The sequence below is a fragment of the Alosa pseudoharengus genome, unplaced genomic scaffold (assembly GCF_046254945.1).
Source record: "Alosa pseudoharengus isolate Yale_2024_CS ecotype anadromous, Long Island Sound unplaced genomic scaffold, YU_APseudo_1.1 YU_APseudo_1.1_scf_3, whole genome shotgun sequence".
In the NCBI taxonomy this organism is placed as follows: Eukaryota; Metazoa; Chordata; class Actinopteri; order Clupeiformes; family Clupeidae; genus Alosa; species Alosa pseudoharengus.
Genome location: NW_027468718.1, coordinates 10,946,485 through 10,969,296, shown reverse-complemented (window position 1 = coordinate 10,969,296; position 22,812 = coordinate 10,946,485). Strand labels below are relative to the sequence as shown.

Below are 22,812 nucleotides of genomic sequence, written 5' to 3'. Positions count from 1 at the left end.
CGGTTACAATCTATTCACATCTGTCATCTGTACAAAATCATTTTCGTTTACATTTACGTTTCATTTACACAACTCAAATTGATGTCCTCAGGTGGGGATGTCCAGTTTGTCATCATGTCTATAGTCCTCAACCTCCATCGCCATCAGGAACTCTGCAGAACAAAGAACAAGGAAGCGTTTCACTCTCCAGCTAAAATAGTATAGATATTGGATATCATTATGGTAACAGTACGGTATCTAGATAACACAGAACTCTAAAATAGTATAGATATTGGATATCATTATGATAACAGTATGATATCTAGATAACACAGAACGCTGTAAGTGCAAGGGATTTTCTCAATCATGAGTGATTTCCTGTAAGAACAAAAAGGTGGTGTTGTAGCAGTAGGTCAACTTGGCCCCATGTTGGTACACACTCACACTCTAGTGCTCTCCCTCAGTGTAGTTCTGCATGGAGATGAACACTTAGGCAAAACCCATCAGCAGAAGCACACACTCACACACACACTACACTACCCTCCCCCCATCCCTCTCACTCACACACACACACACACACACACACACACTCACTATGTAGTCCATGTCAGGCTGTGTGGAGATACAGACCCAGGCCAACCCCATCGAACACACACTCTTACCCTCTGTGTAGTCCATGTCGGGCCGTGTGGAGATAAAGACCCAGGCCAACCCCATCAGTAGGAACACACACTCTTACCCTCTGTGTAGTCCATGTCGGGCCGTGTGGAGATGAAGACCCAGGCCAACCCCACCAGCAGAGCCACCACCAGGTTCACCACGATCCAGGGCTTCAGCAGCTGCTGCTCTGAACCAGGGGGCCTACAGAACAGGGAGTGGGGTCAGTCTGTGTGTGTGTTATTCACCAGAGCATCTCATCAGTGGGGTAGAGGTGGTGTGTGTGTGTGTGTGTTCCAGTCCTCACCAGAGTGTCTGATTGCCAGTAGGGTAGAGATGGATGCGATCACTGGTCATCTGCTGACTCAGAGTCAAGATGAGAGCTGCAAAGTACACTGCAACAACACCAACATCCAGCCATTCATTCATCCATTCATCCATTTATTCATTCAAACAAGCAATCAATCCGCATCATATCTTGATCTATCCAGGGAATGTGAGGCAGGTTGTGATACACAAGACACTCTTATCATATTGCAGTATTTCATATTGGGACATATCCATCATGATTCGTCTGGTATTGTGGCATAGGTGGTCACACTGAGGTATATGTATGGGGGTAGGTGGTGATTGCGGGTATTGTGTGGTAGGTGGTAATAGTGGGTATTGTAGGTAGGTGGTAATAGTGGGTATTGTAGGTAGGTGGTGATGATAGTGGATATTGTAGGTAGGTGGTGATAGCAGGTATTGTAGGTAGGTGGTGATAGTGGGTATTGTAGTAATAGCGGGTATTGTGGTATTGTAGGTAGGTGGTGATAGTGGGTATTGTAGTAATAGCGGGTATTGTGGTATTGTAGGTAGGTGGTGATAGTGGGTATTGTAGTAATAGCGTGTATTGTGGTATTGTAGGTAGGTGGTGATAGTGGGTATTGTAGGTAGGTGGTAATAGTGGGTATTGTAGGCAGGTGGTGATAGCAGGTATTGTGGGTAGGTGGTAATAGTGGGTATTGCAGGTAGGTGGCGCTAGTACTCACAAAGGGAGGCCAGGGCTGCTGGGTCCATGGTGAGCAGCCCCCTCAGGGCCATAGAGGCCTTGGCCAGATTCACCCTGACAGGACACACACACACGGGGCAACAGAGAGAGAGGGGGATTATTGAGGTCATCAACATGATCTTAACACACAGAGACACAGCCACACACACACACACACACTGACACTGACACACACACACCCTTACCTGTCTAACGCAGACACGGTGCTAGCAGGTAGAGCAGGGACTGGGCAGGGTAGGGTATATACACACACACACACACACACACACACACACACACACACACACACACACACCCTTACCTGTCGAACGCAGACACGGTGCTGATGGCGAGCAGCAGGTAGAGCAGGGACTGGGCAGGGTAGGCCAGGGGATGGTACTGCTGCAGCAGGTTGGGGAGGGTGGTGAGCTGTTCCCCTGCCAGCACGTACACCACTATGATGTTCCACACGGCATAGCCAGCCAGGAACCCGTGGGAGAACAGACCAATGATCCTGCAGTGCAACGCAACATAGGCTGAGTATCTACCAGCGCGTATACAAACAGCATTACACATGCACAGAGATACACACACAGACACACACACACACGCTCAGACACACAAGCATACACACAAGAGCAACCCAACAATTCAGCAATACAACACAGCATAAAGTAAATTATAGTCACACACGCACACACACAAAGCCAGCTGGGAAACCAATGGGAAGCCCCAAGCACTGTGAGAGCCTAGCGATACTGCTAGAGACACACCACAGGGCACTGGTGCCCATCATCCACACACACATACACATTACTACACCACCCACACACACATACACATTACTACACCACCCACACACACATACACATTACTACACCACCCACACACACATACACATTACTACACCACCCACACACACATACACATTACTACACCACCCATACACACATAAACACATTACTACACCACCCATCCACACACACACATTACTACACCACCTAAACACAGGGCACTGGTGCCTATCATCCACACTACACCACCTAAACACAGTGCACTGGTGCCCATCATCCACACATACACATTACTACACCACCTAAACACAGGGCACTGGTGCCCATCATCCACACATACACATTACTACACCACCTAAACACAGGGGACTGGTGCCTATCATCCACACTACACCACCTAAACACAGTGCACTGGTGCCCATCATCCACACATACACATTACTACACCACCTAAACACAGTGTCAACAGCATCTACTGCAAATATACACTAAGAAAACAGAACTGCTCTTCTGCTTATCTTCTGTCATGGCAGCATGATACACTAATATCAGCATGATCTCAGCTCTCTTGATTAGCTAAAGCAGTTCAGCCTTGTGCCATTTGGAGAGCCACTGACTTGCGATTGCAACCACACCAGTTTGACCTTTGACCCTCTGACCTGAAGCCGCTGTGCACCCTCATGGCCACGTCCCGCGTGGACCACATGGTCCTGACCTCCATGAACTCGTCCAGCTGCATGCTGGGCAGGGGGAGGTCCAGGCGGTCACCAAACTGGCCTGAGAGGAGAGTGGAGGAGAGGAAGAGGGGAGGAGAGGAGAGGAGATGGGAGGAGAGGCCAAGAGAGAGGATGGGGAGGAGAGGCGAGGTGAGGAGAGGAGAGAAGGAGATTGGAGGAGAGGAGAGGGGCGCTCATGTTTTTTCTTGAAAAGCACCTTTCTCCCATGACACATTCTCCATTGTCAATAAAGGCTGAAAACTAGTTCACAAATAGACATTTAAAAAATGGTGAGAGCTACGCACACCTTGCCCATGGCACATTCTCCACTGTCAATAAAGGCTGAAAACTAGTTCACAAATAAAGAGGTAGGGGGCGCTCACGGTTCCTCTCGACGAACACCTTGCCCATGGGGAAGCCGGGCCCCATGGGGGCGGAGAAGAGGGAGCGCTGGGGGATGGACCCGTGAGGGTCCGACAGCTCCTCGTCCTCCACCGTCAACTCGTTATGGAACTGCATCTCCACCGCCTTCGGCTTCCTGCAGGACACACACACACACACACACACACACACACACACACACACGTGAGGAGGGACATGAGTGGAAACTAGTGATAATGATACTTACTGCACACACACACACACACACACACACTCGCGCATGCACACACGCTCGCTCGCTCACTTCCTCCTCTTGGTTTTCTTGGTGACCTCCTCCCCATCCACCGGCTGGTCAGCCATGTCCCCATTGGCCAGCTCCATCTGCTCCAGCTCCAGCTCTGAAGGGAAGCAAGTAGAACCCAGTGTCAAACTGAAACCAGAAATACTCATATAGGCACACTGTGTCTCTACACACACACACACACACACACACACACACACACCTACACACACATACACACACACACACACACACACACACACACACACACACACACACACACACACACACACACACTGGGAGGGTCTCAGTGGATAACCTTGATACACTAATATACTAATATCATTATTGTAATTTTAGGCCAAAATTCAGGGGCAGCATTACCGTGAATGAATGGGAGGATGAAAGTAGAACATTTGTAAATGTGTATAAATGCACAAAGTGAATGAATGGGAGGATGAAAGTAGAACATTTGTAAATGTGTATAAATGCACAAAGTGAATGAATGGGAGGATGAAAGTAGAACATTTGTAAATGTGTATAAATGCACAAAGTGAATGAATGGGAGGATGAAAGTAGAACATTTGTAAATGTGTATAAATGCACAAAGTGAATGAATGGGAGGATGAAAGTAGAACATTTGTAAATGTGTATAAATGCACAAAGTGAATGAATGGGAGGATGAAAGTAGAACATTTGTAAATGTGTATAAATGCACAAAGTGAATGAATGGGAGGATGAAAGTAGAACATTTGTAAATGTGTATAAATGCACAAAGTGAATGAATGGGAGGATGAAAGTAGAACATTTGTAAATGTGTATAAATGCACAAAGTGAATGAATGGGAGGATGAAAGTAGAACATTTGTAAATGTGTATAAATGCACAAAGTGAATGAATGGGAGGATGAAAGTAGAACATTTGTAAATGTGTATAAATGCACAAAGTGAATGAATGGGAGGATGAAAGTAGAACATTTGTAAATGTGTATAAATGCACAAAGTGAATGAATGGGAGGATGAAAGTAGAACATTTGTAAATGTGTATAAATGCACAAAGTGAATGAATGGGAGGATGAAAGTAGAACATTTGTAAATGTGTATAAATGCACAAAGTGAATGAATGGGAGGATGAAAGTAGAACATTTGTAAATGTGTATAAATGCACAAAGTGAATGAATGGGAGGATGAAAGTAGAACATTTGTAAATGTGTATAAATGCACAAAGTGAATGAATGGGAGGATGAAAGTAGAACATTTGTAAATGTGTATAAATGCACAAAGTGAATGAATGGGAGGATGAAAGTAGAACATTTGTAAATGTGTATAAATGCACAAAGTGAATGAATGGGAGGATGAAAGTAGAACATTTGTAAATGTGTATAAATGCACAAAGTGAATGAATGGGAGGATGAAAGTAGAACATTTGTAAATGTGTATAAATGCACAAAGTGAATGAATGGGAGGATGAAAGTAGAACATTTGTAAATGTGTATAAATGCACAAAGTGAATGAATGGGAGGATGAAAGTAGAACATTTGTAAATGTGTATAAATGCACAAAGTGAATGAATGGGAGGATGAAAGTAGAACATTTGTAAATATGTATAAATGCACAAAGTGAATGAATGGGAGGATGAAAGTAGAACATTTGTAAATGTGTATAAATGCACAAAGTGTAAGTGTAAATGTGTATAAATGCACAAAGTGTAAGTGTAAATGTGTATAAATGCACAAAGTGTTTCTCTACCGAGATTCTGCGCCTTCTTTTTCTTCTTCTTCTTCTGTGGTGGACTGGGGGGCGGCTCAGGGGTCAGGGGCTCCCTGCTCTCCGACTCACGCCGGCTGGACAAGCCCTCCATCTCCAGCCCATCCTCCGCACCTGTGTGTGTGTGTGTGTGTGCGTGCATGCGTGTGTGCGTGCATGCGTGTGTGCGTGCGTGTGTGTGAGAGAGAGAGAGAGATAGAGAGAAAGAGAGATAGATAGATAGATAGATAGATAGATAGATAGATAGATAGAGAGAGAGTTCATTATAGAGGCATCTCCACAGTAATCTCTCCATTGCCAAGCGTCCATCCCTGCTCTAGTGCACATGCACAGCAACAGAGCAAACCATGCATCCATTAAAATGTCAAACTAAACCCATGAACTCAACTCTTCTCGTCAGGGTCATCCACTTCGATGATTTCCTTTTTGGCTTTCTTTTTCTTGGGTTTGGCAATGGGCATCTCGTCTGTGAACACAAGCAGTGTCTGTCAATCAATCAATCAATCAATCAATCAATCAATCAATCAATCAATTAACTGAGGGTCCCAGGCCATTACAGACACAAGATACTAATAATCACTCCTGTGATTGGTTGACCACAGTCAATAAATAATAGCTGTGGTGCTGACTTCCTGGATTCATCACTATATTTGTACAGCCCAATTGCTAAATGCAAAACAAAACATGTATGGATGATCTAATGGTAAATTTATCCTGTTTCAGTGATCATTCGATTTTGTACTTTGGAATGAGAGGATTAGTGCACTAGGTCAGGACGAATATGTTTAGTGTGTAACGTCATTCACACACTCCATTGGGGTCAGTTTAACAAAGCTTAATAAGAATGTTTGCGGATATTGGGTCTAACAGCAAGCATCACTTCCAGGGACTTAGCTAGCATTAGGGGTATAGTTAGAATCATAACAAACAGCATAATCACATTATCTCAACAGGCTGACGTGCTTTCCTTAGGACGTCATATCACTGGGTGATCCTGCTACCCTTTTACATATTTTGTGAGAAATAGAGATGCTTCTCATCAAGTAAAATGTAGTGCCATACAGCAACGGCCATGGTGGCGAAAGAGAGCTTGTTGAAAATGTCTCTATCATTTAATTATGGTAAGTTGTCCAATGATGCTTTTGAGAATTGCATCCCAGATCGAGATTGAACCTTAGGGAAAACATCCCTCCCTGTCTCCACTAGATCTCCACTCCACTGGCAGAAGAGATACTATATATCACGTTCCTGTATACATAAAGGATACATCAAATAGACCTAATAGACCATCGGAAAAACAGCAGATGACTGAGCAGTAGGTTCATACTAGACATAGTCCTGATCCATACAAAACTATCCCCATATAATACAGTCTTTCCACTCACCTCCTGCGTCTTGGCTTTACACCGGAGATCCAGTAGGGGGCAGCATAACACAGGGAGAGACAAGTCAACATCGGCTACAGTTATGCAGTTCAACACACACAAACACAGAGAACAGCACACACCCAAACCCCACTGCCTCCCACACACCAGTGCCCTTAATCAAATGGCCTGGGGCCTATGGCAGGCCCTTGAGAAGCTGGTGCTTGTGAGGCAGATGAGAAGCTGGTGTTTGTGAGCCAGATGAGAAGCTGGTGTTTGTGAGCCAGATGAGAAGCTGGTGCTTGTGAGCCAGATGAGAAGCTGGTGTTTGTGAGCCAGATGAGAACCTGGTGCTTGTGAGCCAGATGAGAAGCTGGTGCTTGTGAGGCAGATGAGAAGCTGGTGCTTGTGAGGCAGATGTAAAGGGCTGTGAGGTGGGTGGATGAAATAAGGATTTGGCCACAGCTGTTTTCCAAAGCAGTATGGTTCAATAGCTGTATAACAGGAGCCATGACTGACTTTGCAATTAAATACACAGCGTATGGATTCAACCGCAATATATCTGTATGAGGGCTGGTTATTAAATAGCAAGGCTGGAGTGTTTTGTTTTTTCATTACAGTTGTATTCAGCGAGCGGATTGTGAGGAGATGTTTGCTATATGTGACAAAAAATGTTCCAGATTAGAAATCGCATAACAAGACTTAGAGAACCCTTAAAGAATGACTCTTTGAATCAAAGAATGATTATTTAACCATAGATCTACTAATGTGTCGTATTTGGGCATGAATCCCCCCCCCAACCCCCCGCTAGTCCTCCAGCTTTGTAGCCTTGTAGTCCTCCTGCCATACCCATAACATGTCGTCACAGCTTATATGTTGTTAAGTGGCGGATACTAAACAATTAACTCATTATCAATTAAGTAATTAAGTTCTTAATTAAGAACAATTAAGTTCTTTTAGAACAAAGAACCTCTTGCATAAGTAGGCTACACATTGTCAGCTGATTCAAGACCTAACCTAAAGTAATCCTTGATCTATGGTAAATCCTGCAATGACGTAGGTCCACTGTATTAATCAAGACATAAAGAAATCATTCTTAAGAGCCAACTCCATTAATTTAACATTTTGTTTATTTTGTACTATTTCATATTTGTCAAGGAATTGGAGGTCAGAAGTAAGATGGAAGTTGTCTCCAAAAACAGCAATATCTGACAAAACATGTAAGTGAAAAATGATTTGTGTTTTCTGATATCAGGTTTTGGTCTTGCCAAAAAAGTAGTGAAGAGAAAAGACATATCTGTGTAGATTAGCTATGTTGAATATAAACATGCAATCCAATTTCGTATTGTTTCTGAAAAGCAAGGTCCAGTAACTATGATTGTATGGAATGTTATTTGATATAGTAAGTGTATGGCTTTTACTGTGATGCATGCATTTTGCCAGATTTAGATTTATTGTGTGTGTGTATATAAGTATAAGTATAAGTATATATACTCTTTTGATCCTGTGAGGGAAATTTGGTCTCTGCATTTATCCCAATCCGTGAATTAGTGAAACACACTCAGCACACAGTGAACACACAGTGAGGTGAAGCGCACACTAACCTGGAGCAGTGAGCTGCCTGCTACAACAGCAGCGCTCGGGGAGCAGTGAGGGGTTAGGTGCCTTGCTCAAGAGCACTTCAGCCGTGCCTACTGGTCGGGGATCGAACTGGCAACCCTCTGGTTACAAGTCCGAAGCGCTAACCAGTAGGTGTGTGTGTGTGTGTGTGTGTGTGTGTGTGTGTGTGTGTGTGTGTGTGTGTGTGTGTGTGTGTGTGTGTGAGAGAGATTAGCTTTCTAACAGCTTTCTCACCCCCACCTTCATCACTCTTAAAATGAGTTAATCTCAGCTTCACACACACACACACACACACACACACACACACACACACACACACACACACACACACACACACACACACACACACACACACACACACCTATTTCTCACATACACACAGGTACATGTCTATTCATTCCTACTACACTGTTTTTCTACACCATCAGGGGAAAAGGATGGTTACTTTAAGAACAAGTCCCTGGTGATAGGATTGAGCTCAGTTGAGGACAACGTTACTTTAAATAGCTCTTAGATCAACAGCCTGCTTTGCTAGGTGTTTCTGTTGTTAGTCAGAGCCAGAGTCTATATCTCTGAGATAAAATCATTATTTAAGTTCAGTACTAAGAGGATAACATATTTTCATAAGCAGCGCAATGATTCCCGGAAAGAGCTTGTGATGAAAGTGGCTTTACATGAAGCCATATGTCAAGGGACACTATGTAAACATCAATCAGAACAGGACACGGAGACACACACACACACACACACACACACACACACACTCACCTGGGCATGGGGGGCGATCCTTGATCACGCTAAAAAGAGGAAAAAGATGAGACTCTCAGGTAAGAGCAGACAGCAAAGGAACAGCTCATCTACTGCTAGCACTTCACCAGGCAGGGGCTACGTCACAGGTTAGGCCTCTGACCCACATCATGTGACCCGGGTTCACAGAGAACAAAATGGCGGCACACTGTTAAGCCTCGGAGGGTCAGCCTAAAGCTCTGTTAGTAAACATGTCATGAGTCAAATCAAGGCTCTCAGTCATGACAGAGGTTCACTATCTGATCATTAAACACCTCTATATATGCAGTCAGATCAATATATATATATATATTTACTGTATACTCCAATATATATACTGTATACTCCAATATGGCTTCACTAGATATGAAATTAATGATAGAAGGTTAAACAATAGAAATAGGAAGTAATTTAAAGGGGTCACTATGCAACAACAGACACAGCAAGAGGAAGAAGAGGAAGATGATGGTAGTGATGATGATGGTGATGATGACTACGGTCAGTAGCAGAAGTATCTGCAGCTGATACAGTTGCAGTCCCAGACCCTACCAGGGATGCAGCAGGACCAGCTCAAGACCAGCTCAAGACCAACTCAGGGCCAGAACAGGGCCAGAACAGGGCCAGCTCAGGGCCAACTCAGGGCCAACTCAAGACCAGCTCAGGGCCAGATCAGGGCCAGCTCAGGGCCAGAACAGGGCCTCAGTATCCCTGCTTTCTTGGGATGTTCTCTGTGGCCTAGAAAGGGCAGCTCTGTAATCCCTATCCAATGAGGTTACCTCTGAGCACCTTGTAAATGCACCACAACAATCAACCGCCTGCCAAGCCTCTACTGACCAGCAATAACAACACACACACAGACACACATCACATACACACACACAAACACACACACACACACACACACACACACACACACACACACACACACACACACACACACACAGAGACATGCAAACATACCACACAAACACACACTCACACCCATACACATGCACACACAAACACACACACAAACACAGAGCCCACACACACCTGCACACAAACTACACACAGACAGCTACGTACACACACGCACACACTGCACCACAACAATCAATCAGCAGCTAGTCTAATCCAGCCCTGAGGGAGAGAGACCTTGCCAGGCAGTGCTGCTCTGAATAAGTCCTGAGGGAGAGAGACCTTGCCAGGCAGTGCTGCTCTGAATAAGTCCTGAGGGCTCTCCATCTTTGTACAGGTGCATCTTCCGTATTCAAAGGAAGATCATTACAGTGTCTTACAGCCCATTACTCTACCCACTTCAACAACCTGCCAAGATATACAGTACACATCTATGCCCTCATCTATGCCCTCATCTATGCCCTCATTTATGCCCTCATCTATGTGAGGAGAAGGTTTCAGTTATCACACTCGTGTGCTCTTGACACCTATTCCTCATGTTACATAGGTGTGTCGTACAGTGGGAGCTAAGGTCACTGGGGCCAGATAAACACACACACACACACACACACACAAACCATTAAATAGCTCTAATTGGCTCGTGACCTAGTCAGTGTCAATTCTATCTCTTGGCCCTCCACGAACTCTTGGCTCTCTCTTGGCTCCCTGTGTCCCAAACACTAGTCAAACGCATGTCCTCAAGTCTCACACACACGCGCACGCACACACGCGCGCGCACGCGCACACACACACACACACACACACACACACACACACACACACACACACACACACCACACACACACCACACACACACACACACACACACACACACCACACACACACACCACACACACACACACACACACACACACACACACACACACACACACTCCTCCTCCTCCTCTTGTTTCTCTCTGTTTCAAAACACATGCAATCCAAATAAATCCTTCGGCTAGATGGTAGGACTGATTTTTGGAGTGTGTGTGTGTGTGTGTGTGTGTGTGTGTGTGTGTGTGTGTGTGTGTGTGTGTGTGTGTACGTGCGTACGTGCGTGTGTGTGTGGACTTACCGTCTGTTTTCTCCCCATGTCTGCAGGAGTGTGGAGGGAGGCACGAGTGGAGCTGGCGCTGTGGCCAGGGAGAGGAGGAGGAGGACCCAAGGGCGTCTAATCCACTGCCTAATCCCAACAGGACGGCATCTGTCAAAGAAGATTTAACCAAGACACACAGAGCAGACAGAGAGAGAGGGGGAGAGAGAGAGAGAGAGGGAAGGAGAGAGTGAGGGAGAGAGAAAGAGAGAGAGGGAGGAGGGAGGGAGGGTGAGAGAGGGAAGGAGTGAGAAAAGAGAGAGGGAACGACTTAGGCGAAGGAATTGAGAGAAGGAAAGAGTGAATGAGTAAGTGAATGTGTGACAGAGAGAGAGAGAGAGAGAGAGAGAGTAAAACAAGTGAGAGGAACAAGGGATGACAGATGGAAACAGATAAAAGGAGAGAATAAGTGATCTAGAACCAGAGAGTAGAGGTGAGAGAGGGAAGAATACAGAGAAACAGAGAGAGAAAACAGAACTGAGAGGCTCTGGCTTCACACCGGCCATCTGTCCAGATGTAAAACAACAGGGACAACAATGGAACTGGCAGCAGTGAAGGCCTGCACATGCTGCACTACTACATATATACAGCAGTGAAGGCCTGCACATGCTGCACTAGTACATATATACAGCAGTGAAGGCCTGCACATGCTGCACTAGTACATATATACAGCAGTGAAGGCCTGCACATGCTGCACTAGTACATATATACAGCAGTGAAGGCCTGCACATGCTGCACTAGTACATATATACAGCAGTGAAGGCCTGCACATGCTGCACTAGTACATATATACAGCAGTGAAGGCCTGCACATGCTGCACTAGTACATATATACAGCAGTGAAGGCCTGCACATGCAGCACTAGTACATATATGCAGCAGTGAAGGCCTGCACATGCAGCACTACATATATACAGCAGTGAAGGCCTGCACATGCTGCACTACATATATACAGCAGTGAAGGCCTGCACATGCAGCACTACATATATACAGCAGTGAAGGCCTGCACATGCAGCACTACATATGTATATTATACAGCAGTGAAGGCCTGCACATGCTGCACTAGTACATATATACAGCAGTGAAGGCCTGCACACGCAGCACTAGTACATATATACAGCAGTGAAGGCCTGCACATGCTGCACTACATATATACAGCAGTGAAGGCCTGCACATGCTGCACTAGTACATATATACAGCAGTGAAGGCCTGCACATGCTGCACTAGTACATATATACAGCAGTGAAGGCCTGCACATGCTGCACTAGTACATATATACAGCAGTGAAGGCCTGCACATGCTGCACTAGTACATATATACAGCAGTGAAGGCCTGCACATGCAGCACTAGTACATATATACAGCAGTGAAGGCCTGCACATGCTGCACTACATATATACAGCAGTGAAGGCCTGCACATGCAGCACTACATATATACAGCAGTGAAGGCCTGCACATGCAGCACTACATATGTATATTATACAGCAGTGAAGGCCTGCACATGCTGCACTAGTACATATATACAGCAGTGAAGGCCTGCACACGCAGCACTAGTACATATATACAGCAGTGAAGGCCTGCACATGCAGCACTACATATATACAGCAGTGAAGGCCTGCACATGCTGCACTACATATATACAGCAGTGAAGGCCTGCACATGCAGCACTACATATATACAGCAGTGAAGGCCTGCACATGCTGCACTACATATATACAGCAGTGAAGGCCTGCACATGCAGCACTACATATATACAGCAGTGAAGGCCTGCACATGCACTACTACATATGTATATTATACAGCAGTGAAGGCCTGCACATGCTGCACTGCACCATTACATATGTACAGCAGTGAAGGCCTGCACATGCAGCACTTCTCTAGTACATATATAGCCTATGATATTTGTGCATGTCAACACATTCCACTTCAACAAATCTGAAGAAAATACCAACTCTAGCTGTCTGATAAAAGTACAATTCAAAACATAGCAAAAGCATTGCTTTAAAGCCGCAGTAAGTTCAAATAAACATAGTTCCCAAAATTGCTGTGCTTTTTCCATTTCCATGTGTGTGTTTTGCTTGTCCAGGCCCTCTGTAGAAAAACCATATTAATTAATTGTTGTATAAAATTATCCTATGGGTTGTAGACATCATGATGAGAGAACGAGTTTGAAACTGTAAAGCATGTATTCATATAACCTTAATCATAATCAAGTAATACACTGAAGTTATTCCTAACCATAATACTTTTATAACATTTTAAATAACAAGTTTAACTAATACTATTAACATACTGAAGCTATTCTACCAGAATTCCCCCTACGTGCGCTCTGTATCCCTATGTCTCTGTTTGCTGCCCTGTGTCTCATTTTGTTGCACTGTGTCTCATGCTGCCTTAGCCTGCCTTAGGTGAAAAGTTTGTTCGGGGTAGAGTTGTGTCAGCATTTTGGAGGGGTAAAAGTAAGAGAGTTCTACCTTTGTTCGGGAGTGCGATTGTGCGATCCACTCAGGCTTTGCGCTATGTAGTCATTAAAGGAATTTTTGCACGGAACTCTGCCAGACTTTTGCGCCTTCTTTTTGGGACAAGTTTTTGACTTATAATGGTGTATTTTTGTTACGTTGTAGGCAAGATGTTTGGACTTAATTTCTGGCCCGAGTCTGAATATCTGCCACGACATAATAAAATTCTTAAACAAATTATCAAGGTGCACAAAAGATACTGGGGAAATCATCAATGATTTTCCTTAAGGTGACAAGTATCAAAAGAGTGGGGGCTTACAGAGATTTCAATCCACTGCACCTTAAATACTGGGAAGTGGGAGATGGTATAACAAAGCAATTTGTTTTTATTTCCAATGTAGAAAATCAACAACACTGGGTTGAATACAAATTGTTTTTTTATTTCAGTGCCATGCATTCAAATAACAATCTATATAAAAAGTACAAAATACAAAATATAAAGTCCTTTCTCTGGTTGTGAGTACTGTAAATAATGCTAGAGTTCATTGGTGGTCTACACCAGTCCCTTAGAGATGGTACTAGTATAGGCGGCATTGGGAGTTAGCCCCCCCCCCCCCTTCTACCATTGACAGCAGTCACATTGTTGTTTGGATAAATCGATTTAACTGTCAGGGCTCCAAAGTCTGACAAAATGTAAACTATATTTTTTGGTTTAAAAAAAAGGAAAAGAAAAGAAGGCTTTTTGATTCAAACAAAACCTCAGCTTTACATGTCTATGTGGCATATGAATACAATAAAGCAAAAAAAATAAAACATTGTCTACATTTTAACATAAAAAAACAAACTATTTAACGTTACAACATTTTGGACATCAAAAAGTGGGATCACAAAAGACAACATGTATATAGTTTTAAGTCAGTGTTCCTATCATAGTGAAATTGTTGCTCTTACTAAGAATAGCAAATAATCCCTCATGGTGTTGTACTAAGTAAGTACTCGGTACTGAACCAAAGGAAAATAAAGAAAGTGAAGTCTATCAGTTACTGTAAACATAGAGTAGACCTTGAGCAGGAGTAGGTGTTCACCTGAGGCTAGAATGAGGTGTTGTGAGAGGTTGTGAAAGGTTAGACGTTTGATATGAAGAGCTTCTATATAGGATTGGCAATATAAAAATAAATAAACAAGCAACAACGACAACAAATGCCATTACACACAATAGTTCTGATTGGCACTTGTTTCTGTGCTTAAATTAGGCCTTGTGTTTGGGCTATTTATATCATTAAGGAAATATTAAGGAAAGAAAAGTATTTTTCCTTCATTGAAAACATTATACCCAGTGTCTTGAATCCTCATTTCAACTTGTTATTTCCTTCAGCATATCTTCATGATTGTAAAATCCTCTTCCTCCGATTCTCTGTGATCCCCTCTCCTCCACTGGTCTGAAATACCTTTTACCATTCAGGGTTCTGATCCCACACACACACACACACACACACACACACATACACACAGACACAGACACGCATGCATACATGCAGGCACACACCCACCCGCACACACGCACATGCACGCATGGACACACACATGTAGGTGTGTGTTTGTTGGCATACCTAAGTGTGTATATGTCTTGGTATTGTGTGTATTTTTCCTTTTCCCTTGCCTGTTGTTCCACCTCTGTATGGCTGCATCTCTAAGCATGTGAGCGTGTGTGTGTGTGTGTGTGTGTGTGTGTGTGTGTGTGTGTGTGTGATTGTGATTGCATGTGTGCATGTGTACGTGCCGTGGGTGTGTGTGTGTGTGTGTGTGTGTGCATGGTTTAGGGTTCGTCAGGTTAGTGTCCAGGCCGTTAGGGTTCGTCAGGTAGTGTCCAGGCCGTTAGGGTTCGTCAGGCAGTGTCCAGGCTGTAGGAACCCACTGTTGGTCCTCCTGAGCATGCTGGATCAGGTTGAAGAGCTGGAGGCAGGTCTCTCGCAGGTCCTCGTTCACCAGCACACGGTCAAAGTAGTGACCGTACAGCGTCTCCAAACGCCCCGATGTCTGCTCCATCTCACGGAAGTCCTCATCCTACACATTACACAAACACGACACATTCACATATGTTCACACAAGTGGCAGACCGTCAGGGCCTTCAAGGCCTTCTCTGAAGGCCTAACTATTTTGAAACGAATTAAATATAATAGTGTCTTTAATAACATTGTACTTTAGCATTATTATTTGCTTCTGCTTCTCCTTCCCCGATCGTTCTTGACTACTACCATATCCTACCGTTGTCCGATATGCGATTTGATGGACAGATTGTGTGAACAAATAGTGAGGGGGTGCGATACATTTTTATCCAATCGCACGTCTTCTCTTGTTAAGGCCCGCATCAGGCCTTCACAAGGAATCGCTGCGTTTTCGGTACCTAAGCAACCATTAGAAATCATATGTTTGGATTTGGGTTGATTGATGGCTACATCTGACTGATTAGCTAAACGACCTGTTCTTGAACATAAATTAAGTATAAGTATATATACTGTTTTGATCCCGTGAGGGAAATTTGGTCTCTGCATTTATCCCAATCCGTGAATTAGTGAAACACACTCAGCACACACTAATCCCAGCGCAGTGAGCTGCCTGCAACAACAGCGGCGCTCGGGGAGCAGTGAGGGGTTAGGTGCCTTGCTCAAGGGGCACTACAGCCGTGCCTACTGGTCGGGGTTCGAACCGGCAACCCTCCGGTTACAAGTCCGAGGCGCTAACCAGTAGCCCACGGCTGCCCCCAAAAGTGCGACTCCGGTGGGACCGATTAGGCAACCGATAGCCTAAATATTTCAAAGTAGTCTGCACAAACCCATACTTGAGTGCACTTGGTGTTCACTTTCAATATGACATGGACTAAATTGCACGTCTTTACTGGACAGCAGCAGGCAGCAGTTTATAATGTACTGTACATGTGAATATGGGTGGTAAATATATAGCCTAGCAGCCTACTTTGCTGCTGAGGATGATCTGTTAACCAATACGCAATCGGAACATTAATTGTTTGTGTAACGAAGATTCTAATGCCACACAGACTTGCGTAAGAGAGAGAAAACTTTCCCCCCCACCATGAAATGCAAGGAAATTGCACACATTTTAACGCTGAAATGTAAAAAAAAAAAATCTCCCTCGGAACGCCCCCCTATTATTATTTTTGTCAAAAAATAGTGATCATTGAAGGCCTAACCACTGAACGCACGGTCCGCCACTGGTTCACACAGATGTAACGAATGCCAGCTAGCTTAGCTGTGCTTGTGGAACGTTGGTTAACCTCACTCCCCGACGCCTCAAGAGTGCTGCTGGCATGCGAGCCAGTAGCCTGGGCTATTGGCTCAATTGTTAGCGTGCTCGCCTCCCAATCCGAGGTGCTGCTGTTCGCGGGTTCGAGTCCGGGCGTGTGCAGGGCTGAATCGCGCAGGTTCAACACAACGCAGGTTACACAGACATAGATCACATTCACCAGTGGTTTTCAAAGTGGGGGCCGCGAGGGGGTGCCAGGGGGGCCTCAGCAAGTTGGAAAGAAAAATAAAAGCAACAAATAAATACATTTGAAAATTTTTAAATATACCCATTACTATGAGGGTTGTTATACAATGCCATTATAATAATTTGTCCCATATCTGAACATTATTTTCCATGATAATGACTGGGAATAATAGTAGAGTGATAGCTCTCATATAGCAGAAAGCCCCAAATGTAATTTTACACACTGTATGCTCCATCACAAAGTGCTTGTGGCTAAAATAATTATTAGGATTAGCTTAATGTATTTTTAAATTAGCCGTACTATTGTCGATGGGTTTAATAACACATCAAGGGGTCCTTGGCCAGAACCTAGTGGTATTTTAGGGGCCTGGTCAAGGAAAAGTTTGGGAACCCCTGTCATACACGACACTTCCCACAGCCGAATAGATCACATGAAGGACACATTCACTACAACCACAGCCATATAAATAACATACACAACACATTCCACAGCTGTATAGATCACATACAGGACACATGCAGAACACGTTCACTTTATCTACAGTCCTTTACAGTAGATCACATTCACACAGTTAGCAGATGTATCCATGTGATCCTATAGATAGATTCTACCACATTCACACTGTGTGGCTGGAACGCATTATATTGTACTGTCACCAAGCGTTGGATTGTTCACCCACTAATAGGGAACGAGAGCTGGGTTTAGACCGTCGTGAGACAGGTTAGTTTAACCCTGAAGATTTGTTTTAGTTGCATTAGTTGTTTAATTGTATTAGTTGTTGTTTATTTGGTGTATTGGGTAGGAGCATGACCATTTTCGTCGGTTTTTAGACGAATGTGGTATCCCGGTAAGTGGGTACCCACTACACTGGCAATAGACAGAAAGGGGGGATTCCTCCGTGGTGTGACTTTAGCTGCTGTGCCCACTGGCCCCCTGGCACTGCCGCCTCACCCTGAAGCTGCGCTCCATCTGGTAGAGGGTGAAGATCTTGGCGCTCCTCCTCGTCTGTCTCAGGCGGTCAAGACTAGGAGGCCGGACGAAGATGATGAAGGGCTGCAACCGCTTGGTCCTGATGGACGGGATACTCTGAGGAACGATATGTCACAAGTATAAGTATAAGTAGATAAGTATAGTATATAGACCCTTTCAACAATAAAAAACAAAAACAGTGCTTGAACGTTCTATTTGGTTCCCAATCTACTTTCAATTCAATGAGCTTTATTGGCAAAAAAAAAAAAAAGATAAATATATATTTGCTTGCCTAGTGGCTGTCTCGTTCTTTATGGCATTCTGTGACATATCGTGCCGCTAGTGGTAACTAGAAAAGCATTTCCTGAAGGAAATACAGTGCATGAAAATGCAAAAAATATGATGTAAAATATCATACAGAGTAAAAACAAACTATATTGGTTGCTAGGTAGATGAGGTTTAATATAGTTGGAGTGACTGAACAGTTAAATAGGTGGATAGTTTATATGGTTAAATGATTTGCTTAGTAGATAAGGTTTAATATAGTTGGAATGATAGAACAGTTAAATAGGTGGATAATACTTAACTTAGTTAACTTAGCTAATGTTTTCATTTTTAGTAGTTATGCTAACTAGCATGTTAGCAATGCTAACATGCTAACTATGTTAACCATGTTACTTAGCTAACTTAGCTAATCATTTTTAATAGTTTTGCTAAAAATGCTAACTAGCATGTTAACTATGCTAACCATGTGACTTAGCTAACTTAGCTAATCATTTTTAGTAGTTTTGCTAAAAATGCTAACTAGCATGCTAACTAGCATGCTAACATGCTAGCATGCTAACTATGCTAACCATGTGACTTAGCTAACTTAGCTAATCATTTTTAGCAGTTTTGCTAAAAATGCTAACTAGCATGCTAACATGCTAGCATGCTAACTATGCTAACCATGTTACTTAGCTAACTTAGCTAATCATTTTTAACAGTTTTGCTAAAAATGCTAACCATGTGACTTAGCTAACTTAGCTAATCATTTTTAGCAGTTTTGCTAAAAATGCTAACTAACATGTTAACATGCTAGCATGCTAACTATGCTAACCATGTTACTTAGCTAACTTAGCTAATCATTTTTAACAGTTTTGCTAAAAATGCTAACTAGCATGCTAACATGCTAGCATGCTAACTATGCTAACCATGTTACTTAGCTAACTTAGCTAATCAATTTTAGCAGTTTTGCTAAAAATGCTAACTAGCATGCTAACAAGCTAGCATGCTAACATGCTAACTATGCTAACCATGCTAACTAGCTACAGTGGGTAAGAGTCATAGTTGATGACAAGTAACAGTTACAATGGCTGAACAGTTAAAAAGTTCAGTAGTTTAAAGGGTTAAATTGTTTAACAATGAAATATTGTAGTGAGGACTTTTATTTTGAAACAGTTTTTGGCAGAGGAAGCAGTTGGACAGGATGTGTAGTCTTAATAGGGCCAGTTTGTATGCTTAACCCTTAAAGGTGTAGGTTTTTGAACATTCTAAGTTCCGCAACAATTGAAGGTTCTAAAATTCTATGTTGAATTCAATGAACCCAGATATTCTTTAGAACGTTCATTTCTCAACATTCCCATCACACCGGTGTGACAGTACACCTTTAAGGGTTAAAGCCTGAGACTGGCAGTTGAGATCCAGGTGGCCCGAACACCTGCCATAGGATTCTAATTGCTTAACGGCTCTATTGTGATGTCATCAGCCCATGTTAAGTCTATGGGGAAATTTTGAACAGTTTTTAATTAATAGTTTAAAAAGTATAAAAGTTACAAAGATGAAAAATACAAAGCCCACATGTCGTAAGTAAGACCTACGCAACGCAGTTTGAATGAAGTTTCTACGTTAAACGGTTGAAGCTGCATTAACTGCGTTAGAAGAAGAAGAAGAAGAAGCCTAGGAAGAACAGTACAGTGCATTTTCATGCACTGTAATAAGGTTGGGTACTCTCCTAATAAGTATTTGATTTGAGTGTCATTCTGTAAATTTCTAAAATTTGGGATTATTTTTTCAAATTTTGTGAAATATATTGATCTGATGTTTTCAAATGTTTTATAATGTAAAAGGAAATGTTTTTCATTTTCGATTTATTGTGTGCAGCATGTGCATACCCTCTCCTCTTTTGGTTGCCATATTTGTTTGTGGCGGCCTCTCTCTATGGCCAATGTGTGGTCACTTCTTCCTCTGCATTAAGATAACATATGGAATGTTAAAGCGGAAGTCTTGTGGGGCCAACTATGATCCTGATAATGGAACTCTCTTGAAAGGGTCTATATACTCTTTTGATCCCGTGAGGGAAATTTGGTCTCTTCATTTATCCCAATCTGTGAATTAGTGAAACACACTCAGCACACAGTGAATACACAGTGAGGTGAAGCACACACTAATCCCGGCGCAGTGAGCTGCCTGCAACAACAGCGGCGCTCGGGGAGCAGTGAGGGGTTAGGTGCCTTCAGGGGTTAGGTGTCTTCACCCCTAGTATTTATGACAGGAGATTTGTTGAATGGACAGACAAAGGTCTTACAACATAATACTCTATTGTATCAAGATCTTGTCTTGAGCTTTCAGGAGTTGAAAGACAGATTTGGATCGCAGAATCAAGATATTTACAAATCAGGGACTTTATTTCCAAGACATTTTGGAAAGAAGATACGGTGGTGGGCAGAGGCCTCATTGACATTTTTCAACGAAGATGTAGCCTAGCAACAAATTATCTCTCAATTATATGCAGCTCTTCAGGCCTCATCAGGTGATCATACATTAAAGCCAGATGGGAAAAAAAGGGTAATTTAACAATAACACAGGGGGACTGGGAGGGAATCTGCAGACAGCAATGGAGGACAACAAATTCACCCTCTTGGAGAGTCTTCAGCTAGAAAAATATTATATGATTTTTTTTGTACTTCTGCTCAAAAGGTCAAATACTCTGATCAAACAGACTGCTGGAGATCTTGTGGATGCGTTGTGGATGCGTTGTGGATGCGTTGTGGCAAATCACTTCCACATCTTTTGGGATTGCCCTTTTATGGCTCCATTTTTGACAAAAGTTCATGATGGCTTAGAATCAGCCCTTGGAATAAGAATCGACTATGATTTAAAATAAAAATGTATCTTGGTGATTTTGAGGAGCTTCACTGTACAAGAGGAGTTCATTATCTGTTGAGAATACTATTAGTGGCAACGAAAAATGCTTTAACAAGAAAATGGCTTTAAAAAGCACCCTCCAACAGTGAACGAGTGGCTCGATGTGGTTTATGATATATAAAATATGGAAAGAATTACATTTACTGTGCAAGGCCAAAAACATTTCATGAAAACTGGTTGTTATGGCTTTAATATGTATCAACTATAAGACCTGATTTTGTGTAGAGTGGGTTCTGATTCACTGAGGGCAGCTGTTCCCCCATTTGGTGTGAATCTGGAATATAGAATTAGTGAAGTAAACAGAACTTTTGTCTTTTATAAATGGACTCCCCTAGTTTTTTTTTTTTTTGGTTTGATATTGTCTTTTGTTTTTCCCCTTTACTGTATAAGCGTATATATATTGACCAAGAACAACTTTGGTTATGCATGTGATCTAACATGAGAACTCACAATAAAAAGTAAATTACAAAAATAAAAAAGTGAAAAGTGATTCCATACATGACTAATCATAAACACACTTATTAAACCAGTTCCGTTTGAAAATGTATTCTGGTGATGCTGTGGTATCATTACGCGTCTCAAGGATCCTGCCAAGTAATACAAATATGTCTCATCCTAACAAGATGATAAAAGGCTCATATAAATTCTAAAGGTACACTAAAATGAACTATTATTCCTCAGAAAAAAAGAGATCAAAGGTGAAACACCATCAATCATGATAACACTCTTAAATGAGCAACAAGGAACGGAGGATTACAGAAAATTCCTCTGGATGACAGATGATGGTTTGCACTGTCAGAGCTCTCCTGCCAAAACCCTCTTTACATCTCAAAGAAATAATGAGGCGAGGTGAAGCAAAGCTTTTCAGGACATTGCAAGGTAATTGCATCAGTGCGTCCTTACTTTCTCAGAAATCTCCAACAGTAGAGTACATCTTCAACCTTAGACACAGTCTGTTGATGATTAAGCTCATGGCAGTGTGGGGTATGCTTGGTGCATTTTAAAAACAGTTCATATGAGGTCCGTGACACATAGAAACATGGCATTGTACGGATACGCACACACACGCACGCGCACAGGCACACGCACACACACACATACACACACACACAGAGATCAGCTGCTAAGGAGTGACTAAACCTTAACGAACTTACATGTGGCTCGATGTCGATGACACACACTTTCCCGCTGTCAATCACCTCCTTGATGGCGTCCACACTGGTACCATAGAAATGACCTTTGTACTCTCCGTACTCCAGGAACCTTGGAGACCAGTCAAGATGTCAGTGCCC

General features: G+C 43.0%; 2 protein-coding genes across 2 annotated transcripts in view; both read right to left on the bottom strand.

Moving 5' to 3' along the window:
- Window position 1: 1 nt before the first annotated feature.
- On the bottom strand, window positions 2-15,443 carry tmem237a (transmembrane protein 237a). Its single transcript, XM_076262526.1, has 11 exons — window positions 15,422-15,443; window positions 5,994-6,071; window positions 5,588-5,719; window positions 3,865-3,958; window positions 3,563-3,717; window positions 3,123-3,240; window positions 1,992-2,183; window positions 1,671-1,744; window positions 944-1,031; window positions 719-840; window positions 2-152 (listed from the first exon to the last, which is right to left on the bottom strand). The coding sequence occupies exons 1-11, from the start codon at window positions 15,441-15,443 to the stop codon at window positions 88-90; spliced, it is 1,140 nt and encodes a 379-aa protein (XP_076118641.1). The 3' UTR covers window positions 2-87.
- A 277-nt stretch (window positions 15,444-15,720) lies between these two features.
- The window catches only part of LOC143099829 (MAGUK p55 subfamily member 4-like), a 25,205-nt gene continuing 18,113 nt past the window's right edge, over window positions 15,721-22,812 (bottom strand). The window contains exons 18-20 of the mRNA XM_076262744.1: window positions 22,675-22,783; window positions 18,317-18,451; window positions 15,721-15,921 (exon numbers count right to left, since the gene is read on the bottom strand). Coding sequence (XP_076118859.1) covers window positions 15,733-15,921; window positions 18,317-18,451; window positions 22,675-22,783 — 433 coding nt within the window. The 3' untranslated portion in view covers window positions 15,721-15,732. The remainder of the gene's footprint in view (window positions 15,922-18,316; window positions 18,452-22,674; window positions 22,784-22,812) is intronic.

Bases quoted from the DNA above. Each gene is read 5' to 3' on its own strand.
- tmem237a (XM_076262526.1), bottom strand. From the start codon at position 15,443: ATGTGTGTGTCCATGCGTGCAT. The intron at 3,718-3,864 runs GTGAGCGAGCGA...TGTGTCCTGCAG, and splicing joins AAGAAAACCAAGAGGAGGAA to GAAGCCGAAGGCGGTGGAGA. The intron at 3,241-3,562 runs GTGAGCGCCCCC...CTCTCCTCTCAG, and splicing joins GGTGTTCGTCGAGAGGAACC to GCCAGTTTGGTGACCGCCTG.